This window comes from Diceros bicornis, chromosome 23 (genome assembly GCF_020826845.1).
Source record: "Diceros bicornis minor isolate mBicDic1 chromosome 23, mDicBic1.mat.cur, whole genome shotgun sequence".
NCBI lineage: Eukaryota > Metazoa > Chordata > Mammalia > Perissodactyla > Rhinocerotidae > Diceros > Diceros bicornis.
In genome coordinates this window covers 7,713,600-7,737,215 of record NC_080762.1, presented here as the reverse complement: position 1 = coordinate 7,737,215, position 23,616 = coordinate 7,713,600, and the positions used below count along the sequence as shown (strand labels likewise).

The 23,616-nt window shown below is 38.0% G+C and overlaps 1 protein-coding gene across 7 annotated transcripts in view; it reads left to right on the top strand.

Annotated features, from left to right (window-relative positions):
• The window catches only part of L3MBTL3 (L3MBTL histone methyl-lysine binding protein 3), a 115,024-nt gene that overhangs the window by 45,715 nt on the left and 45,693 nt on the right, over positions 1-23,616 (top strand). For all 7 annotated transcript variants that reach the window (XM_058566307.1, XM_058566301.1, XM_058566304.1 and 4 more), the window contains 4 exons: positions 445-596; positions 11,621-11,697; positions 16,199-16,284; positions 18,090-18,200. In XM_058566307.1, coding sequence (XP_058422290.1) covers positions 445-596; positions 11,621-11,697; positions 16,199-16,284; positions 18,090-18,200 — 426 coding nt within the window. The remainder of the gene's footprint in view (positions 1-444; positions 597-11,620; positions 11,698-16,198; positions 16,285-18,089; positions 18,201-23,616) is intronic.

The window sequence follows — 23,616 nt, the reverse complement described above, 5'->3', positions numbered from 1 at the left end:
TTTTCAGAAGTGGGAGTGAATTTGTACTGCCTCATACGCATTTTTAACTTAAGTGCTTATTTGGTGTGAAATAATTTTCATTGTTAAGTCTGTAATCAAGGAAAAGAAAAACAAGAAGTGAACTGTACAGTGAATAAAACCTGCCTAACTAGTATAGTCATTAACTAAGATACCAAAACATATGTTCAAAGGAATTATTTTAAACTCTGCAAGGTTGTGGGTGTGTTAGTTTTGAGGTCCAGATAGTCAATTGGGTGTAGCAACAGGGCATTTTTCTTATTGCTGCTTGTTGGAAGGCGACCCTGCTGTAAAACTGGTACATTATTTTTAAATTATGTGAATACCACTGATGGATGCCAGGCCTTTAGGCAGGAGGTGCAGAGAGGGTGCAGGTCTTGCTGCTAAGTGTGTGCTTATCTCTAATTAAATCTGTATGTTTCGTAGACAGTGATCCCATCAGGCTTTCGAGTTGGAATGAAGCTGGAAGCTGTAGACAAAAAGAATCCTGCATTCATCTGTGTTGCTACGGTAACAGATATGGTGGACAATCGTTTCCTGGTACATTTTGACAACTGGGATGAGAGCTATGACTATTGGTGAGACATTTTCCATTGCCTTGTGCTTTTTCTAATTTAGTGTTTATTCAAATACGTGGTTTAAAAACAATAATAATACAAAGCTTATAATGAAAAATAACTGTATTCTGCCCCACTCTTTCCCATTTCAGATTTTTAACTTTTTGCCTGTTCCCTATAGCATGTATTTCTAAATAATATCCTTTAATTCTATTTTGTGATTTGTATTTAGTTAACTTCCTACTGTGAAAGTGCAGTTTACACACCCCATTCCCAACATTTGCTCACATATGAGTGCATATACAGACTCACTTCCCCCTCATCTTGGGTGTCTATTATTTTTAGGAAAATATTTTAATCTTCCTTTCATATTTTCATGCCCAGTAGCTAATTTAACCATTTATAATTGCTGAATACTAATATCTTAATTGAGAAATATTGTTTTTAATCCTTATAGTTTTGGGATATACTATACAGAATAGTAGGAGAAACATATTATAAAATTACATAATTATAAAATAATTATAACAAAGCCATTATATTTTGTTAAGCAGTTGAAATAATGATTTTCCGTACCTAATTCATGTTTGTTCATCACTATAATTCAGTTTCCTGGTGAAAGACATTTCTGAAGTAGTTAGTTCCTTCTAGAGAATACTTGCAATGAGAGCATTTTAGAGAAGTGACAGATATCTTTATCAAATATGGCTAATGTTATAGTATCAAGTAAATATTAATTTATGTAAACGTTGCTAAATTTCAGGGAAGTTTGTTTCTTGGGTTACTTTTTAGTATGCATATATTTAAACATTCCTTAGTCATCAATAATTTCCATTATTCCTCAAATTGGATTCTTAGAGACTCATCAGTTTTACTTGCTTTGTTTTACAAAGGAGAGACATTGAAAGCCATTTGCTATTCAGATTTTAGAAATGCTCTCTATGTTACACATGATTTTTGCAGTATTTTTTAAAAATGTAGACAAGCAGTTCCACAATTACATCACACAGAGTCAAGTACTTTTGAACATTTTGGTGTGTTTTAGTCGGCTTTTTTCTGTAAAGCATAGTTTTTCTTCATAGGATGTATTTTTATTCAATTTGCAGTAAATTTTTTTAATTGAAATATAGACCATTTCAAGCATATACAAAAGTAGAATATTAGAGTGGCCCTCCTGCAGCCATCACTCACCACCAATAATTATCAGTATATCCACTCTTGTTTCCTCTGTATTCCCATTCCTAAAACCAAACTCCAGGAGAGTTTTGAAGGAAATTCCAAATATTGTAGCATTTCATCTGTGAATTTTCAGTATGTATCTTTTAAAGATAAGGCTTCTTTTTATTTTTAGAAATACTTATTGTTGTAAATACCATAATGTTATAACATACCTAAAGATTCCCCCCAAATATCTTAGTTTTTTTTTTTAAGTATGATGGTTTTAGGTCCAAATTAGGTGCACACTTGGTGATTGCTTTGATGTTTTTCTTGATCTCATTTAATTTATAGATTTCTCTTTCTCTTTTTCTTCCTCTCGTAAGTTTTGTTGAAGAAACCAGGTTGTTTGTCCTGTGGAATCTCCCACAGTCTGGATTTGCTGATTGAATCCTCATCGTATTGCTTACCATGTTCTTCTGTTCTTCATATTTGCTGTTAATTGGGGTTTTTTGTTTCATTTAAAATTATCCAGGGCCGGCCCCGTGCCTTGGTGGTTAAGTGCCCGTGCTCCGCTGCTGGCGGCCCGGGTTCGGATCCCGGGCACGCACTGACACACCGCTTCTCCGGCCATGCTGAGGCCACGTCCCGCATGCAGCAACTAGAAGGATGTGCAACTATGACATACAACTATCTACTGGGGCTTTGGGGGAAAAAAAGGAGGAGGATTGGCAATAGATGTTAGCTCAGAGCCGGTCTTCCTCAGCAAAAAGAGGAGGATTAGCATGGATGTTAGCTCAGGGCTGATCTTCCTCACAAAAAAAAAAAATAAATAAAATTATCCATACCCATCTTGGGTGAGTGAATGGATGAGAAAGCCATAAATTTAGAAATACTGTAAATCTTTTCTGGGTCAAAGGTGTTTCTCTCATGTGTTTGATGTGCTGTGATGCTGGCAGTACCAGTGTGATGACTGGGATCTAGTCCTTTTATTAAGGGATACTTTAAAGCAATTATTAGAATTTGTTGAAATGAGAGCTTTTTGTTTTTTTGGTTTTTTTTTGTGTGAGGAAGACCAGCCCTGAGCTAACATCCATACCAATCCTCCTCTTTTTGCTGAGGAAGACCAGCCATGAGCTAACATCTATTGCCAATTCTCCTCCTTTTTTTCCCCTTTTTCTCCCCAAAGCCCCAGTAGATAGTTGTGTGTCATAGTTGCACATCCTTCTAGTTGCTGTATGTGGGACGCCGCCTCAGCATGGCCGGAGAAGCGGTGCATCGGTGTGCGCCTGGGATGCGAACCCGGGCCGCCAGTAGCGGAGCGCGTGCACTTAACCGCTAAGCCACGGGGCCGGCCTCGAGCTTTTTTGTTTTTAAAGTTCTCATTCCTTGGGGAGAAAGGTTTGGGTGTTTTTTTTTTGTAGTCTTATAAGTATATGACAGGATTTTAAAAGTTTAAATTGCTTATTTGACAATAGATGTATTGTCTTTAAAAATATTCTTCTCGAATAAAGTAATGAGGAAGGCAAGAAGAATCTGTCACAGTCGTTTTTCTTTGATGCCAAATGCTTAGGGAATAAGAAGGATTCTTTTTGGCGATTCTTTTTTAGAAAGAGCAGAGAAAAAAGTTGATCTCTTTTAGCTCTAATTTTGCACTTTTATGAGCACAAACTAATTATTTTTAGGATGGAATGTACTTTGAGCATTTACTTATACTTTTTTTTTTGGTGAGGAAGATTGGCGCTGAGCTAACATCTGTTGCCTCTCTTCCTCTTTTCTTTTTTCTTTTTTTTTTTGGTGAGGAAGACTTGCCCTGGGCTAACATCTATTGCCAATCCTCCTCTTTTTGCTGAGGAAGACCCTAGGATGACATCTGTGCCCATCTTCCTCTGCTTTATATGTGGGATGCCTGCCACAGCATGGCTTGATAATCAGTGCGTAGGTCCGCATCCAGGATCCGAACCTGTGAACCCTGGGCCATGGAAGTGAAGCATGCGAACTTAACCACTACGCCACCGGGCCGGCCCCTATACTTCTAACTATTGACATGCAATCATATGTTGTTAATTGTCAGAGAAAGAGTACAGTGTGTTCTGGTCCTCAATATGCAATTCAGGCACATTGAAAATTGCTTAAGTGCACTGGAACAAATATTATCTTCTTTGATCTTTGAATTTTGAAATGGTTTTTATCTGCATAAATTACTTGCTTAGGTATATAATTGAGGTTACAGATTGGATTGCCTTTCCCAATTTAAAATAGTTTGGAAATGAGAAATTTTTTGTTCCTTTGAATTGGATAGTGATCTTATCTCTTTTTACCTTAGCAGGAATTTGAAAACATATATATATGTCTGTGTACATTTGTGTTACTGCATATTTAGTTGCAATAAAACATTTCTTCCTTCCAAAGAGGAACATTGCGAAATTTATGTAGGATTGAAGAGGTAGTTTTTCAGGAAAGAAAAATAGTTATATATTATAATAGAAATTGCTTTATCTCTGGGTTTTCTCTGTGTTTTTGTTACTGATAGTTGGTAGCTGTTTAATTCTATCCCCTTGACAGTCATTAGACTTAGGAATAATCCTAAATATCATGGAATATTGGAACTAGAAAGGACTTTAAAAATGCAGGAAGGAAAGCTGTCACAGTCAGGATACAGCCTCTGGCCCTCATCATCTTCCAGCTGCCTGAGGGCTGGGCTCCACACAATGAGCACACAATGAGGACTCGCCCTCATCTCTCCCCCAGGAACCTTGCTTTTTTTTTTTTTTTTTGTGAGGAAGATCAGCCCTGTGCTAACATCTGACAATCCTCCTCTTTTTTTGCTGAGGAAGACTGGCCCTGGGCTAACATCCGTGCCCATCTTCCTCCACTTTATATGGGACGCCGCCACAGCATGGCTTGCCAAGTGGTGCGTCGGTGCGTGCCTGGGATCCAAACTGGCGAACCCCAGGCCGCCACAGTGGAGCATGCGCACTTAACTGTTTGCGCCACCGGCCGGCCCCAGAAATGTTATTTTCATGTGACCTTGTCTTGGAACCAAAAAGGCATGGCAACAGGACTTAGCCGAAAGATCTAGACGAATGAGGTTGCAGCTTCAGCCACCTTTGAATTTCATTCTGATGTCCCAGTGAGTCAGGGTGAAAAATCGACAAACAGATCTATGAAAAAGAGAAGCATTGGGTTAGTGAATTAGAACAAACATGGGGCTGGGGCCTTTTCCTGATCGTCTCCAAGTGTACTGCAAACTTTTTTAGATATGTTGCTCCTTTACATTTGTGAATTGAGAGTAATAGTAATTTTATGTGTCTCCCCAAAGTAATGGTGAAGAGTTTGCATTGTGTTGTCAATTTCTTAGAGCAGTGTCAAAGTTGACAAGTTTGTCATCATCCAGTTAAATTGGGGAAGCACCCCTTGGTGGTGGTGGTGAGTTACAGAGATGAAAGGGACCTGGGTGGCTCTGCATTTCAGCCATGAGGGACTCAGGTCTGGGAAGGGAGAGAAACACAAACACCACTGTCTTGGCTGCAGAGTAGATGATGGTTAGTGCTTAATTCTTAGAACCAACTGCCTTCTGTCTATTATGGCACACAGAGAGAAGGACTGACTGACTCACTGGAAGGTTCTTGAGGAAGGCTTCCTGGAGGACGTGGGATTCGAGGTGAACTGTGAAGGATGATAGAATCGGTCCCTTAGATGTTGGAATGGAAAATTCCTGGCCAAGGAAGGCACTTGCTTGTATTTAAGCCCAAGGGGGCAAACGAGGGTGTGCTTGGGGAATCACAGCCAGGCTATTCAGTGAGTGACTTAACTCTTCTAAGGTTTAGTTGCCCCCTTGGCAAAAAGGATTAATGATAATACCTATCTCATAGGGTGATACGAGAATTAAAATAAGAATGAGAAGCAGAAACCAATTTGCAAAAGATTAAAGAGATGGCTTTAAGGGACATCAAGCAGAAAAGTTGGCCCTGAGATGGAAGTGGATTATTGCTTGAGGGGAAGTCAACCTCTGAAGACGGTTTCCTGCACACAGAGTTTTGAGCTTGGTTTTAGGCTGAAGGAAGGAGGCCACTGTGGAGGGAGAGAGTGGAGATATCTGAGACTGGCTAATTGGGGACTCCAGGTCCCTTCAGTGGGACTAACCTTGGAAAGGAATAAGCTCTCTTCTCTCTCAGCCCGAGAAAATGAAGACATGAAAGGAACACTGACGCTAGAGTAATGAGATGGTATCTCCTTTATCTTTTCCAGGTAGTCACTGTATCAGTGAAAATCAGGTTGTAAGCTTGAAGCAAATTAATAATATAGAAAACAGCTGCTGTGGGGACTGGGCTTGGAGATGAATTAGGGATGAACAGGAGAACTCAGCGTCTCAGCCTGATGAGATTTGGGGTTTGCTAGTGAATCGTGGAGTGATGGAGGCCCTGAGGAGTTAGCACGTGATGGGAGCAAGGACGGTAAGGTCTTGATTGACAGCCATCATGCTCTGGATTTAGGGAGTGGAGAGGCCGGGTGTCCTCCATGCCTTCAAAGAATCTAAACCATTTTGCTTGAAATGAAGACTTGGATGTTTTCCTTAAGTGAATGTCTTGAAATGTTCCTGTTTGTCGGCCTAGATCTGCGGAGCCTGATGTGTATGCATGTTTCTTTAGCTTTTGGCTGTGGCTGATAAAATCAGGATCTCTTTCTTTTCAACCAGAGGGCCTGCTGAAATCACTTAACCTCTTTGTGTTTCGTAAAATGAGGATCTTAATTTCTGCTCACTTTATCCTTATAATATAAACACGGATTTTTCATGAATTATTATTTCTCTTGTTATCTACCAGTCTAGGTCTGATTGGATCTTAGCAGCCCTCATGAATAATTTACACTTACTTCTGACGTGGACTTTTAAAACAATTTTTTGAAATGGACTTTTTTGATGACATACATAAAAACTCAAAAGAAAGGAGAGGTACGGCAATCAACGATTTGCCAAACGTGACACCTTTAGTTGTTCTTCATTGTATTTCTTCTTGGTTACATTTCTGCTTTTGAACACTAGATGGGACTAAGAGATGACGTGTTACAATAGAGGCAGAAAGGGTTTCACAGCCTTCCAACTTCTGAATGAAGTGTTGTTTGCTTATTGAGCGAGTTTAAGTAAACTAGATAAAAATAGAGTATTTTTATTTTCTCTACTGAGATGGCTTTCTTGTTTATTTTAAATGGTAACTTTAATCAGTATTTAGATAATATTAAAACCTTATGTAATATTCAGGGAGTATAGGAATGAGTGGCAAAATATGCCGCAGTATTTTTCTTAATTGCAATTTATAGAGAAATCCAGTAAAATCACACGCGTTAGTAATGTTCAGTGCTCTTACTTTAATCACCGTGAGCCTGGCAGTTAATTATAAAAAGTATTTGAGGGTTGTATTAGATTGAGAAGAAAAAAATTAAGCGAATGTTATATATTTGTCATTTTTCCATTTTTTAATGAGCCCTCTATGAACCAGTAGCTTTCCCTAAAATAAAATAAAAATTTCCCTAAAATAAAGGCAATGCATCATTACTAATAATCCATAACCAAATGATTGTCTAGGAAGAGATTAGTGTAGCCGGAAACAGAGCTCCATAGCTTTGTTTATACAATTTATAGCAGAATGCAGCTCAAGGAATTGTGTATTAAAATACCTTTTATGAAAATATATATTGTAAGAAATGTGCAGGTTGCTTTATGAACGTGGTCTTGACCTAGCAGTGTTGGTTTTCCTTCCACGTTTCTAAAATAATGATAGACACGTACACATGTAACCCTAATGTATAGATTAAGAAAGATAACAGTGTGAGGGCAGGTGGGTAGGGGATAAGTGAATAAAGGAAGAAACCTTTAGCTATAAATTTAAAGGTATTTTCTACTGAAATAATTTTGAGAAAAATAAGCAATAAATTGGGGTTACATCAACTCACCTGTGTTACTGTTCAAGGCTGCTTACTTGGGAACGTTGACCTGGAAAGTGATGACTGTGTGTTAGTCTCCTTCACTTAGAACATTTCTTAGAAAGTTCTCTGTTTTTCACAACTCATAAGATTTTTTATTCATCAGAAACTCCAACCACTGTCGCCTTCCTGGCTTCCTACCTTCTAGTTTCCCATCTAGAGGGCTATGTTGAGATTTCTTGATCTTTCAGGAAAACAGATCTGGTTGATAGAGGGAGACTGGACTTCTTGGCATCCTTTAGATCAACATTTACCAAACTGTTCTGCAGAACTCTTGTGTTCCACATGGTGTTAATAGGTTGCCCACCAAAGCAGTGTTTTGTAGTTAAATAGCTTTAGGAAATGCTAGGTTAAACAATTTGGAACTGGTTTCTTTATAGTATAACTTCACAGTCTTTAACATGCTATTGATGTATTTTATAAATCTCTAAGAGGGAGAGGTAGTATTTTCCTGAAACATTTTGACCATGGGGCTGAATTTTTTTTTTTGGTAAACTTCATTATACCTATTATCTTTGAGAACACAGATGGGAAATTTGTTCTACCAACTTTTTTTTTTAAGATTTTAATTGTGCTATATCTCTAGATTTCTATATACAGTGGTGGGCCACATATACAACAGTGGTCCCATCAGATTTGTACCATATAGCCTAGGTGTGTAGTAGGCTATACCATCTAGGTTGGTTAAGTATACTCTATGATGTTTGCACAATGATGAAGTCGCCTAACGACACATTTCTCAGAACTTGTCCCCGTCGTTAAGCGAAACACGAATGTATTTTATAATATTGTTATAACTACTCCTTTGTAACTATGGCCTCCACTTCCTTTTATTGTGTTTGCTGGCAACCCTGGTTGAGTCTAACTGTGCTTTCTGTATGTCTGTGCCTGAGCAGTTGAATACAGCTGGAGAAAGGCACAGCGTGCTGGCTGCTCTGGCTGCTCATTCATGACTGCTGACCTCAAGTGGGCCCTTAGCCCTGCCCCATAATCCTCCTACAGGGCCTTGTCTGTTCTTCCAGACCACTAAATTTCCCTCCCTTTTTTTCTCCTCACACCCCCTTTCCTATTCTCCCTCTGAGCTGATAACCTTCCTATTTTATTGAGAAAAAAGACACTGTCGGAAGAGACGTCCTCATGCTCCCAGTGTCTCGTCTATCCGCCTTCCTGATCTCTGCCTACAGACCAAACCTTCTCTGTAACTGTGGGAGGTGCATCCGTGCTCCTGCCTAAGGGGGCCCTGCTCTTACGCACAGGATTCTGTTCCCTGTCCCCGACTCAGTTCTCCTCTCTTCTGCATCAGTAGGTCATCCCTCTCTGTTGAATTATTCCTACCAGTACCCACGTGGGAGAAGGGGTTTCTGTTGTTTTGGTACCTGTTGCAGCCCTAGCACCTAAACAGTGCCCTGTCATGGGAGTTACTCAGCATGTTTCTTGAATCAATGAAGAAATATTTCCCATCTTTTAAAAAACATTTTATTTTGAAGTCATTCTAAACTTAAAGAAAATTTGTAAAATAGTACAGAGAATTTCCATATATGCCTCACCTAGCTTCCCCCAAATATTTCCCAATTTAAAAAAAAAACTTCTCTTTTGCTAATGTCTCATTTCTCTGCTTCCTTTTAAAACAGAACTCCTTAAACATATTTTGTACACTAACTGTCTCCATCTCCTCTCCTTCCATTTTCTCTTGAACCCACTCTGTTCGCCCTTTCCCATCCCCAACTCCACCAAAACAGCTCTTGTCAAGGATGCTAATGACCTTTGCTTTGGTAAATCCGGTGATCAGTTCTTGTTTCCTCTCTTTTTTGATCTAGCAGCACCATTTGGCCCAGTTGGTTTCTTTCTTCTTTCTTTGCTTCTCTTACTTTATAATCATTCCTTCTTGGACTTTTTGGCCTCCAGCCCCTTCTGTTCTCTCTCTATACTCATTCTCTGGACGCTCTCATCTCTGCTCATGACCTTAAATACCATCCCAAATGCTGATGACTCCCAAATTTGTATTTTTAGCCTTGATCTTGCCCTTGAACTCCAGATTTTTATGCTAATTATCTACTTGACATCTTTACCTGGTTGTCAAACATCTGTCCATAACAGAACTCTTCATTCACCATTTGGAATGCCAAAGACTGTGCTTGCATTCTTTCTATCTCAGAAAATGGCAACTACTGGGGCCGGCCCGGTGGCGCAAGCGGTTAGGTGCGCGCGCTCCGCTGCGGCGGCCCAGGGTTCGCTGGTTCGGATCCCGGGCGCGCACCGACGCACTGCTTGCTTGGTAAGCCATGCTGTGGCGGCCTCCCATATAAAGTGGAGGAAGATAGGCACCGATGTTAGCCCAGGGCCGTCTTCCTCAGCAAAAAAGGAGGAGGATTGGCGGATGTTAGCTCAGGGCTGATCTCCTCACCAAAAAAAAAAAAAAAAAAAGAAAATGGCAACTACATTCTTCTGGTTGTCCGTGCCCAAAACCTTGGAATGTCATAGACTTCTTCATTTCATTCACATTCTGTATCAACTCTATCAGCATATCCTGTTGGTTCTTCCTTTAAAATATTGACCTTAAAATATGGTCAGTTCTTATCTTCACTACCCACACACTGGTTCAGGCCACCATCATCAACTCGTGCAGAAGCCTTGAACAGCCTGTTCTCTTGTTCTCAGTGTGGTTGATTGTCTGCAAAGCAGTCAGAATAATTACTGTAAAACATGAAGCAGATGATGCCACTCCTCTGCCTGGAACCCTCCACATGATGTTTAGTAAACATCATTTTACCCTGAGTGAAATCTCAAGACCTTACTATGGCCTAAAGGCCCTCCCTGATATGGTTTACATTTTCTGCCTCCCTCAGTCTATTCCTGCCAGCCCTCCCAGACTCCTACCCCATAGCCTTTGTCCTTGCTGTCCCCTCTGCATGGGATGGCTTTCCTTTATGTATTTAAGTGACTCAGTTCTCTCTTTCTTCGCTTCCTTCAGGTGTCACTTTATTTGAGAGGCCATCTTGACTATGCTATAAAGGACCACCTTTCCTACTCCACTTCTTTGTGTGGCATTGTGCCACCGGAGTATATATTTGTTTGTTTGTTTCCTCTCTCTTCCCACAACACTGTCAGCTCCACAAAAGCAGGAACTTTGTATCTGCTTTATCTGCTACTGTACCTCAATGCCTCTCCCAGAGCCTGGCACATCATGAGCACTCAATATTTTAATGAATGAGTGAGTGAATGAATGAATGAAACATGTTACATGTTGAGATGAGGAAAGCATAGAACAAGTTTGGTTAGGAGCAAGGAATCAGATGTACCAGATATGCGTACTGATAAGGAGGCTTTGGAAAAATATATCTAGACTGAAGTAAAGATGACAGAGAGGAGAAGAAAAGAGGTGAGAGAAAGACAGGAATGCCCTGTCTTAACACCTGGTCTCTGCCATTCCACTGGGTGGGAGAAATAACACGTTTGGTTTTTGTGGGTGATCAAGCTTCCTGCTTTTGCACATCTGCCCTTCGAGATGCTGAAGTAATTTTAGCTTGCCTGTGTATACATGATTATTTATGTGTACATGTTTATTTTTCTACAGGATTTTTATGAATAGAAATTCTTAATCTTACTGACATTATCTTTGAATTTTTGCTATATTTGAAGTTGCAGAATATAACAAAATTAGTGGGGGAATGAAAACTGTTTGCCTGGTGTCAAATCCATTTGATATTTATCTAATAAAAATCTACTTGGTGTTAATATATCGGAAGAGTGAGAGATCCTTTGGTTTAGCGAGGTTTTTTTCAAATTAGATAGATTGTAATAAATAGAACACTGTGTAAGGTATCCGTGATCTCTAACATGTTCTACTCTTACTAGCATTTGAGAATTTATCCTGGTAATTACAGTTTTTTAATTTATTTAACCTACAGGTGTGAAGCCTCTAGTCCACACATTCATCCAGTTGGTTGGTGTAAAGAACACAGAAGAACCCTTATCACCCCTCCAGGTTTGTGCTTATTATGCATCTAATATTATTATTATTTTTTTTTTAAGATTTTATTTATTTATTTATTTATTTTCCCCCCAAAGCCCCAGTAGATAGTTGTATGTCATAGCTGCACATCCTTCTAGTTGATGTATGTGGGACGCGGCCTCAGCATGGCTGGAGAAGCGGTGCGTCGGTGTGCGCCCCGGATCCGAACCTGGGCCGCCAGCAGCGGAGCGCGCCCAGTTAACCACTAAGCCACGGGGCCGACCTGCATCTAATATTATTCATGTACATCAGGAGGTGGCAAACTTTTTCTGCGGAGGGCCAGATAGGAAATATTTTTGGCTTTGTGGGCCATACAGTCTCTGTTAGAACTACTCAATTCATTTGTAGCACAAAAGCAGCCATAGACAATACATAAACAGATGAGCAGAGTTGTGTTGCAGTAAAAGTTTATTTGCAAAAACAGGCAGCCAGCCTGTAGTTGGCTGACCTCTGATACATTTGAAAGTATATAAGCGTTGGCTTAGTCCATAATGCAGTCTCAAATTTTGTCTTCTTTGGAAAAATGTTCCGTTTTAAAAATTCTTTCATTTCTCAAGTTGAAATTCATTTCTAGACTTTATTAATATACATTTAAATGTATTGTCCAACCATAGAAGTGAATGAGTTGTCTCAGGCGTGGATGAGTATAGAAAATTGGATGTAGGGAACAGCGCTTGTGGGTGGAGCCCTGACCCACGTGTCAGGGTCAGTTCTGGCAAAAGCACGATGTTACAGTGAAGTGGGAACTTGAGGCTTGCGATCTTTTATTCCTGGATCAGAACTCGCACGTTCACTTTTCCTTTTTCTCTTGTGATTCCTGGTTCCAAAACAGATTGTGCACCTTTGTGCTAGTGGTACTTCTCTGTTCTTTGAAGTTTTCAGGTACTTCGGCTGTCTGCCTCTGGCCGTAGAGCCTGCCTTCTCAGTTATTCACTCTCTCAGATAACCGCTGATGAATAGTCTCCTTGTTGTATGTCATTTTGAGTTCGTTTTCTTGTGCTAAAGAGCAGATTCTGTGACTTCATCATGATCAAGACAGTGAGTTTCTGAGCATCTCACTGTTTAAGGTGCCATGGCTGCTGCTGATATGAAAAGGCAGGGTCGTCAGCTAACGCAGAGTATCGCTGTGCGTAGGTGGTTGCTGTGGAGACTTCTGTGAGTGATGGAGACTGCCCTTAACACAGGGAACGGATGGCTCCTTGGTTTGCTAGGAGCTGTGGTGTGGATGCTGCCCGCAGCATGTAAACAGCAAAGACTCAGCTTGGAGCTTCAAATGCTTGTCGCATTCCATTCTAACAGCTGGGTTCATCTTTAGGCTTGTCCCCAGTCCCTTGGTACTGTGTTTTGGTTCGTGTCTGATCATTTACTCACTCAGGAGACCAACCACTCCTGTGATGGGCCAGCAGAGTCCCCTCTGCTTTCTGAGTTTTCTCATATGTTAAGGGACAGAAGCCCCTGTTCTTTACTGATTGCAGAGCTGTGTTGAAGATGAAAGAGCATTTGCATAAACCATAAAGTGTTAAAGCAAGGTATTAATGGTTCCACGGCCCAGGTGTGGTGCTGTCAGGGAGATTGCTCCTGTTCAGCCCGCCTGTGTCCTGGGACTTATGTAATATTAGAAACCGGTGAATAATGATTGACCACTATCACCGTCTAAATTGCTGCGAGGATTCTTTTAGATTTTCCAAGTTGATATTGATCTTTTTTCTCCTTACCACTTTTTTGGTCATAATCAGGGATCTGGAAAATAAACAGAGAACCAGTGAAGACAGGTTCCAGATTATGTCTTCATAGCACTGGCTTCGGTACCCTGGGAAGGGGTAGGGTAAGGCATTGTTGCTGACTTCTTACATGAAGCAGATAACCAAGACATCTGTCTCCTTTCATGGACTTTTATAATTCAATAGAAGAGAAAATACATAGCTTTTTGACAAATAAAGAAAATATAAAATTGCATGTTAAAAAGTGCCACACACACAACAGTGTGAATATAGGTATACTGACTGCACCTAAAATTGGTTAAAATGGTAAATTTTATGTGATATGTATTTTACCATAAAAAAGAACTTTAAAAAAAAAAAAAAACCTGCCAAATAATGAAACTGGTTTGCAGAGCCTGTGCTGATGTGACTCTGCTCTTTGGCCCCACGACAAAAAAGATGCTCTTTCTCTGGTCTCTTTTCACTAAGGGCAGATTCCTGGCCATCTCTGATCTCCTGTCTGAAAAGAAGGGATCCTCATACCCTGTCTTCCTAGGCAGCTGCTCTCCCGACACCCCTGCTGCTTCCTGGCTCAGTCCCCTTAGCAGCCCTGCTGGCTACCCCATCCATGTGGATGTTCCCTCTAAGCATATAACATAGCTGCTCTCCTTTTTCTGAAATTAAAATCTTCATGCCTTTTAAAATGATTTTTATTTTTAATTATCCAAATTGTGCATTAATACATGCTTGTTTTTAAAAGTTGAGTGAAAATAGAGATGATCACTGTTATCTCTCTTAATAGTTTAATAGGTTGTCATTGTATCTTTCCAGAAAAGCCTTTTTTGCCTCTCTGTATACACATATGTGCATATATGCCTAATCAGTTTTAGTATATTTAAATTGTGCAAGATATAGTCTTTAAAAATATGTTATAAAATGTTTATATACATTGAAATGCGTTTGTGTATTTACTTTTTAAACTTTTATTTTGAAACTATTTCAGATGTACAGAAAAGTTGCAAGTACAGTGCAGAACTCTTCTATACTCTTGACCCAGAAACCCATTCAAGTTTGTTAGTTGTACCAATGATGTCATTTCTAGCAAAAGGATCAGGCATTGCACTTCGTTGTCATATCCCTCTAGTCTCTTTGAATTAGGTTCTCCTTGACTTTCATGACCTCAGTATGTTTGAGGATTACAGATGAGTCCTTTTGTAGAATATTACTTAATTTGAGTGTGCTTGGTGTTTCCTCATGGTTAGGCCCAGCTTATGCGTTTTTGGCAGGAACATCACAGAAACAATGCTATCTTCTCATTGCATCCTCTCAGGTGGCACATGGTGTCAATTTGTCTCATTACTGATCTTTTACCATTAATTGATCAAGATGATGTTTGCCAGGCTTCTCCACTAATGTAATATGAATTATTATTCTGAGAGTTGCTGAATGGTAATTTTTCTTGTTCTATCATTTCTTGTACGTAATTAGTTAATATTCTTCTGCGAAGACTAGCTTTCTCATTTTCCCATTTATTTATTCAATTATTTATGTCAGCATAGACCTGTAGATGAGTTACAGTGCATTACTAGCATTATTTATTTTCATGTCCAGATTTTCTCAGATTTGGCCAGTGGGAGCCCCCTTAAGGTGGTTACCAAGTCCTTTTGACATGTTCTTATCATTTTTTGAGAACTTCCTACTTTCGGGCCCTGATCCAACTCTGAAGTCAGCCATTTCTCCCTGGTTCTCTTTAGTAGAGAATGATATTTAGAAACTAAGATCTGGCCAGTAGATGTGCTCATTGCTACTGGGGTGTTGCTGCTTCCGACCTCTCAGTGGACATAGTTAGGAAATATGTTTATGTAAAAATCTAAAAAATGTATATTTATGTTTATTTCTATATCTATTGAGACATATTGAAAGCAATGAATTTATATCATTAGCTCCACTTCGTATCCAGTACTACTAAGTTCATTCTAGTTTTCCATTTCCCATTTTTATACCTCTCCTTCAGGCAGTGAGAAACCTGGCTTCCTTTATTTGCAGTGTATTTACTTATTTTTTCAGTCCCCTTTCTGTGGCCAATTTCCCACCCTGCTGGGCCACCATTAATTCCTGCCCATGCCTCTCAAATAGGTTCTGGACTCGGGAGGAAACAAAAGGGGGCAGGAGGAAGGAAGGATAGTTATTGTTACGTATTCTATTGGTACTGTTTCATGCTCTGATTTTGCTCGTTTGACCTAACAATATGATGATGTTCCTGGAATATTTCACATATTAGTATATATAAATCTCTCATTCTTTTTAATAAACACCTTCTATTTCGTATAAACTGTGTATTTTTTTGCACATTTCTATATTGATTTTCACTTGTTTTTACATTTTCACATTAACAGAAATTGGTGCATTATTGTCTTTCTACACATATGAGATTTTAATGGATTAGTAGGAGTAAAATTGCTGATTGAAGGGCATTTATGTGTGTATGTCTTGTATGCAAGATTATCCTTACCTGAGAATGTAAATTATACATATACATACATGTTAAATTTTCATTTGAAAGGTAATAGAGAAAGCATGATCAAGATGAAAGCAATTTAATTATTACAAATAGTTCTGAATATGTAACTAGTTGCAAGTTGTTATGTGTAATATGAACATAATTTCCTAGATTATAATGATAACAATATCTCATAATTTGCACAGGTCAGTTTCTGGTTCTCACTATCATTTTGGTTAAACCTGATAGGATGTACTTTTTTTTTCATTCTCAGGTTATCCAAACGTGAAACATTTTTCTTGGGATAAATACTTAGAAGAAACCAATTCTTCACCTGCTCCTGCAAGAGCTTTCAAAGTGGTGGGTTAATGTATTTTACACTCTTTGATTAATTTGTGTTGATGATAGTGTTCATTCACTGAAACTTAAGAACAGAAAGAGAGAGTGTGCTGGTGAACCAGAGTAGAAATGGGAGGGAAACAAGATTAAATAAGAAGATATTTTTGAATTTTTACAATTTTGAAAGTCAGAATTGCCACTGGGGTTTTTGTCGTTGGCGTTTAAAAAATATTTCCATTTTGGAATTTCAAGTCTCTTTGGAAATAAATCTGCGGAATGGGCGTGAAGTGAGTTGTTGTGACCTTGCAGCAGACTCCTCTGTTTCCAGCTGGATATTCTGAAAAACCAGAACAAGACAGGACATTGTTTTCTAATGAAAATTATGTTTGATAATTCTTTTGATTTGTTTATGGCAAGTGGAGATTCTGTTTTTATTTTATTGCTGTAAGTCAGCACGGTTAATTACCAAATCCAAGGTTGTCTGCTTTTATTGTAATATCTTCCTAACCCAAGGTCATTGCTTCTCACATGTAATTTATTAAGATTCAAAGTAAACTTCATTTCTATATAAGGGAAGAATAAGAAATGAAATGTATTTTTAAATTTTTTTCGTCTCTAACAGCTCGCTTTATAATTTATATTTTCCCATAAGTTTAAAGGAAAAGAAAGATATATGAAATATTAAAAAAAAATTTTTTTATTGTGACATAATTAGTCTGTCACAAACAACATTTTTCTTTAAATGATCCTTTTGTGTATAAATTGCCAGAGTTTTTAATGACAGAATTAATGAGTAGATATTGTCCCAAATATAGAAGAAAAGAACATCAAAAATTTTTGAGAGAAAAAGTATATTACACAAAGAAAAGCCATATGAAAGAATGTATATGATTCCATCTGATAGTAGATTCAGGATTTAAAAATGAATTATGTTTGGAGGTATGCCTTATTTATGAATTTTTATCTGACTCTCTAACTTTAACTTAGGCTAGTCGAAGAAGAACAGCATTACATTTACTTTGAACTGGGTAAAATTACATGGAGATCAGTCTGCATATCTAGTGTCACACTGGTATCAGAGAGAAAACTGAGACTGCTCTAGTTTGGCTTTTAGGGGCCTTGCATTGATTGTTTTGTATCTTTTACATAAATTTCATGCTTAATATTCAGAGCAACAATTCTATTACAACCATTTTACAGAGGAGGGATGTGAAGCTCAGAAAATTTAAGAAATTTGCCTGACATACCAAACAGTCCCCCTGCCTTCTACTGCCTGTGACTTTTTCAGAGGTTTCCAGGTTTCTGCTAGGTGCAGGACAAAGGTCCTCCTGTTCTTGCTAGAGCCAGTCCATGTTGTACATTTTGATTGCTAATTTTCTTTTTTAAAAGACGTCTGCTTTTTGGTCTCATTACCACTTCTAATCTCTGTGTCTCATCTGCCACTTTAATGTTCATCCGCTCTCTTTTTAAAAATAATTTTCATGCTTGTTGATTTTTGCCAAGACACCTCCTTTTGACTAATGAGAAAAATGACTTGCCTTCCCTATGGCTAATCAAATAACCACAATATTTTTAATTTAGTCTTAAGATCTGTTGCTTTCTGTTTGCTGCTCCGGCAGGTGGTCGGGCTGTTTCTATTGCCTACAGCCTTGGCCATGGGACTCGGATTGTGTGTTTTGATAGGGAGGGTGAAGTCCAAAGTCACTCTAGAAACTTGAGTTTGAAAGGCTAGTTCTGTAAATAGCTCATCTTTTTCTATCTTTGTGACATAGAGCCCACCTTCTCTTCCTCCACATCTCATTGTGTAAAATTTTCTGTTATGGCAGAAACCTCCACATGGATTCCAGAAAAAAATGAAGCTTGAGGTCGTAGACAAAAGAAATCCCATGTTTGTTAGAGTCACAACAGTGGCAGACACGGATGACCACCGAATAAAAGTAAGTCTTCTCTGTTGTGGTCTTGTTTTGTCTTTGTTACAAGACATCTTGGGTGGAAACTTTAGCAGATGTTCAATTTGTGAAGTCCTAGAATTAAATTAGTAAAACCATAGGAATATGCAAATTAAGTGGCCATACGTCTTTGTAGGTCAGTATTTATCCAGTTTTTTCCTTTTCTCTAAATAATTAAAGAGAAAACTTCTTATGTAAATAAAAGAAAAATTTCTTCTGAATATAATACTTCTTTCTCCAGTAGTATGCTCTTTTTAAAAAAACTTGAAGGTTAATGTTTTTTTATGGAGTTGTGTTAGATGTAGACTTTTCAGAAGAATATTCTGCCTTTTAATATAGGACGAGTAAAGAGAAATAATTTTCTAAATAAAATCAGATGTTAATTGGAGTTGGATTAATAAACGTCAGATCCCTCTCATAAAGTAAGCAAATGCTTAGGCAGATGGGTTCAGTTTGTTATGTCCAAGCATGATAAAGTAAAATCTGAAAGTTCCAGGTGAGGCACCAGAAGTTCTCATCTTTGTTTCTGGCTTCAGTGTTAATTTCACTGTCAAACCAGAACAATATGCATTCTGCTTACTTTATAGAATCATTTAGAATTTCTTTTAGGAATAATAATAGTTATAATAACAGCAAGATGTTGGATTTACTTAATGTTCTACAGGGTAACTTAAGTGGTCTCCCATTATTTGACATTTGTGATCACAACTTGGGAGATTTATGTTATTATCACTGTTTTATCAATGAGGCTGAGGCTCAGAAAGAGTAATTGAATTACCTATTAATTACGGGCAGTGGCAGAACTAAGTCACAGTCCTAGACTGTTGCAATCTAAGTTTATGCTTTTTTTTAAAAAAATAATACATCACAGCCTCACCTATCTCTAATGAGATAATATATGAGAAAGTAAATTATAAAATAACATGAAAAACCCGTACAGATGTGGTATTTCTATAAAAGAGAAATTTAATATCTGATTCACTATTGTTAAGATTATATAATCATATAACATTTTGGAAAATTTTATAAATGACGGAAGGCCTGTGTTAACCCTTTTCAAGTGTATTTTCTTGTTAATTGTCCTTGGTAATAATGTAAGCCATAAAGCAATCAGAGTATTTTAGGACTAGAAGTATTTGTTTTAAAAATCTAGACTAGTAATCAAAGAAATGTAGAATTAGGCAATATATTATTTTTACAAATCAAATTGGTCAGAATTGAAAAAAAATACGTGTTTTGGTCTGAGTGCATGAAAAGCCTATTCTCATTTACAGCTGGTAGGGATATAAGTATCTCAGTCTTTCTGGAGAGCAGTTTGGTGATAGATATCAAAAGTCTTAGAATGTTTACCCTTGAATTCAGGAATTTCAGTCCTAGGAATTTATGTTAAGGGAATAACCAAAGGGAATAGGCAAAGATAAAAGCAGCAAGGAGAACACAGCAGTGCTGTTTATTTTATTTAACATTGGGAACAACCACAGTGGGCGGCGGGTAAAGTAAGTTACTCTATATCTATATAGTGTTAAATATTTTAGAAGAATATTTAATATTGGCAAGTGAGAAATTCAGGTTTAATATTCTGTGTGATGTCTGATACTGTTTTTTAAAAGAGTATGTGCATAAACAATTATGGAAAGAAGCACGCCAAAATAATGACAGTGCTTCTTTGCTGGGATTATGTATGATGAGGTTTTTCTTTTTAATTATCTGGTTTCAGGAACACATATTACTTCTGTAATAAAAAAAATTAGATTAACTCTTGGAATTTACATGTGAGAATATTTTGGCCCAGAGAGGTCAAAAGTGGGTGGTTCAGTTTGTTAATGGGAGAATTTTAGACTAGAATCCAGCTCTTTTTGCTTCTGGCTGAATTCTCTTCCCTGTACAACATCCTGGTCAATCTTTAACAGCCAAAAAGAGCTGGCTAGGAGGTGTGTAGTTGACAATCATCTTTTTGTAATTACTAGAGTGAATTTCATAGCTCAGGGTGAACCGCTGAACACATATTTGTGTGTTTCTGAAGTCCTCAAAAGGTCAGTGAGTAGCCAGTGACTCAGTTTCAGGGTTCATCAGAGACTTCTAGAATATAGGAGCTTTCAACAGTAGGAGTTTTTCTAATAACATGGGAGATGATACAGCAAGAATGCTTATTTTTCTTTTTTAAGAAGAGACAGATGAAAATAGAAACTAAGTCATTAGTGTAGCTTAATATTTTAAGTTTCCCAGGTATAAAATCAACTCTTAAGTTAAATAGAATCAACTTTTTAAATTACATAATATATAATATTTCACACTGTGAGTTATTCTAGTTAAAAATTTTTAAACTTGCCTATATTTCATCAGATGCCATTGAAGAAAAATGACCAGAATGTTTTTGCTCTTGTCTTTAGTTTGTGGTGACAGAACATAATACAGTCCTGCCCCATCCCTCCCCTTCCTGAGGTCTGGCTCCCAGAGAATGCTCAACTCTTTTAGCTTTTGCTTATGACTTTTTATCTCCAGTTTTCTAATTTAATATCTGTATTCTGCTATTTCTCAATCCATCACTTTTCAACATGGTTTATTTCGGACTTCCTGTTATGGTAGTTCAGGATTTGGATCTCACCATCTTCCCTTCCCCGTGGCCTTTCAGTCATTATTTCACATTGTTTTTCTTTTTTATTCTCACTCTTGCATGTTCATGTTATTATGAGTAAGTGAATCTTGTTCACTGCTGAGCAAAGTCATCTTTTTTTTAATGACATTTTGTTTTTCCTGGAGTCAATACTTTGTGTTTTGAGTTTTAAATTGCCTATGTTCTTACTATTAGATTTTTAAAAATGCTCCAGTAAATCTGAGATGTCTTTCAGTCAAAAGCTCAAGTGTATTTTTAAATCTTATCCGTATCTTTTTTTCCCCTGAACTTGTTTTCTCACAGCTTCATAGCCACCTCCTCTAACCCGGGTGGTTATCCTCTAAGCCTGGTCCAGAGCTTTTATCTCGACACTTCCCTTTGCTGACAGACCGTGTTGTATTTCATTTTTCCTGAATCGCATGCTTTGTTTTTCTTAGGGTACTCTTAACTTGCTAAAACACATCTTTTTACAACTGTTGAAGAAAGGGAGGATGAGAAGCATATTTTTTGACTCCTTACATGCCTGAAAATGTCACTATACTCATCTTACATTTGATTCACACCGTGACTAGGTGTAGAATTCTAAGTAGAGAACCATTTCCCCTCAGGAATTGTTTTTGAATGCTTATTTATTTATTATTGAGGTCACACTGGTTTATAACATTATGTAAATTTCAGGTGTACATCATTATATTTTGACTTCTGTATAGACTACATCATGTTCGTCACCAAAAGTCTAGTTGCCATCCGTCACTGTACATCCTCAGAAATTAAAAGTGTTGCTCTGCTGTCTTCTCAAACAGGGTGTTTTTTTTTAAGACAGCCCAGGCTGTTCCAATTCCTTCGCTCTGGGTGATGTGCCTCTTTCTGGAAGCTCGTAGGACCCTCTCTCTGTCCTTGAGTTTCTGATGTTTGTATTGGCGTCTTGGTGGGAGGGTCTTCTTTTATTTATCATGCAGGGTGTGCGTGCCCTTTCACTATGGAGTTTCATGTCCTTTAATTTTTAGAAATGTCCTTATGTTATTGTTTTGATGACTTCCTTCTCTCCTCCTCTCTTCTCTTTTCTGGAAGTTCTGCTACCCTCGTATTAAAACTCTTGGATTCACCCTCTGATTTTCCTGTATTTTCTTTCTTGTTGTGCTTCTCTGATTTTTTAATTCTACTTTCTTAGAGATAACTACTCTATTTTCCAAACCTTATATTGCATTTTTATTTTATTTATTTTTATTTTTTTTTATTTTTATTTATTGCAGTAACATTGGTTTATAACATTGTATACATTTCAGGTGTAAATATTGCATTTTTAATTACACCTATGATGTTTTTAGTTTTCAAGAGTTTTTTCTTATTTTCTAGTCTTCTCCCCTCCCCCTTTTAAGCTGCATCCTCTTTTTATTTCCTGAAACAACATTGTTTCTTATCTGAGGATACTGGTGATAGTTTTTGTTCTGTTCCCTGCTTATTTCCTCTAAATTTCTCTTAGTTAATTAGTTTAGCCTCTGCTTTCATATTAGAGGCTGTCCTCAAATGTCAGGTCTTTGATTGGCTATTCACATTAAGAAAAAGGCACTCAAAATTAGCTGTTTTCATGAGTGGGACTTATTGACTGGTGGGCTTCACTGTGAGATAAGAAAGCAAAGTGCCACCTTGTCACAGGGATATCCCCATTTGTCGGCATCTGGGTCCTATCTCTGAGCCTTTCAATTTCTACTGGTTCCTCCCTGGGGAGGGCGAACCTGGTGGCCGCTGTGTAAGGCAGGGCGAAGGACTGGGTTAGACTCTGCAGACCCTCGCTTAGTCCCTGTACTTTCTTTCCAGCCTATCACCACGTCGCTTTTGTCCTGAAATTCAGAGCCTCCATGATTATAGATCTAGAAAGTAAACCTCTGCTTTTCTGCAAGGTTGTTGAAGGTGCAGTTACTTTGGTGGGTGGGTAAGGGAGCGGACTGAGGGGTTCTACCACTCCACATTCAGACTTTGAGCCAATCCTGCCATTTTTCAGACCTGTTCACCTACCTCCTGCCTCCAGATTGAGTCCTTCTTGGTTCTGCACTGTGAACCAGTTCACTCTGGCCCTTCGCTCCTTCTCTAGGCGTCTGGGTTGCAGCCCACCCCCTCTCTCCAGTAGGTCCACACTCCTTCCCCTGATTCTTCCCTCCACACACACCATTGTCACTTCTCACCTGTCAGCTACTTTGCTTCTCCATTTGTCCTTCTGGGTTTATACTTTTTCAAACATAACTTTAATTTCAGAAGAGAGCGGAAATAAGCACCTGGGTCTAAAATGTGTTTTACTGAGTTGCCTTTCACCTGGACAGAAGATCCACTCAAATCTTTGTTTATTTTTAAAGAAATTTTTGAAGTGTGCTTTCTAAAAATATTATCTTAATCTTGAAATTGTTAATAACGTGTATTAAGTTTTTATAAAGGGTCCAGATTATACTTCTAGGTGAAAAATGTGTCCAGTTTCCTAAACTATAACTTCAAATATGTATGAGTTAAATCATTCATACTACACTTTGATCCAAAATCATCTATTCTCTTTCGAATTTTAATTAAATTCAGCATCATTGCTGAGTTGATTTTACATATAATTGTATTTATAGTGGAACATTTCTATTATAAATATTTTTGTATGTCCTTTTTGTGTTTGTAAAATTTTTAAATATTTCATGTTGTGTGTTTATGTGTCTTCCCTTGCTACTCTTTGTTAGACGTTTGATTTCATTTCAAAATAATATCCAGGAAGAATGAAACTATCACTTAACATTACTGGAGTGTCTGATTTTT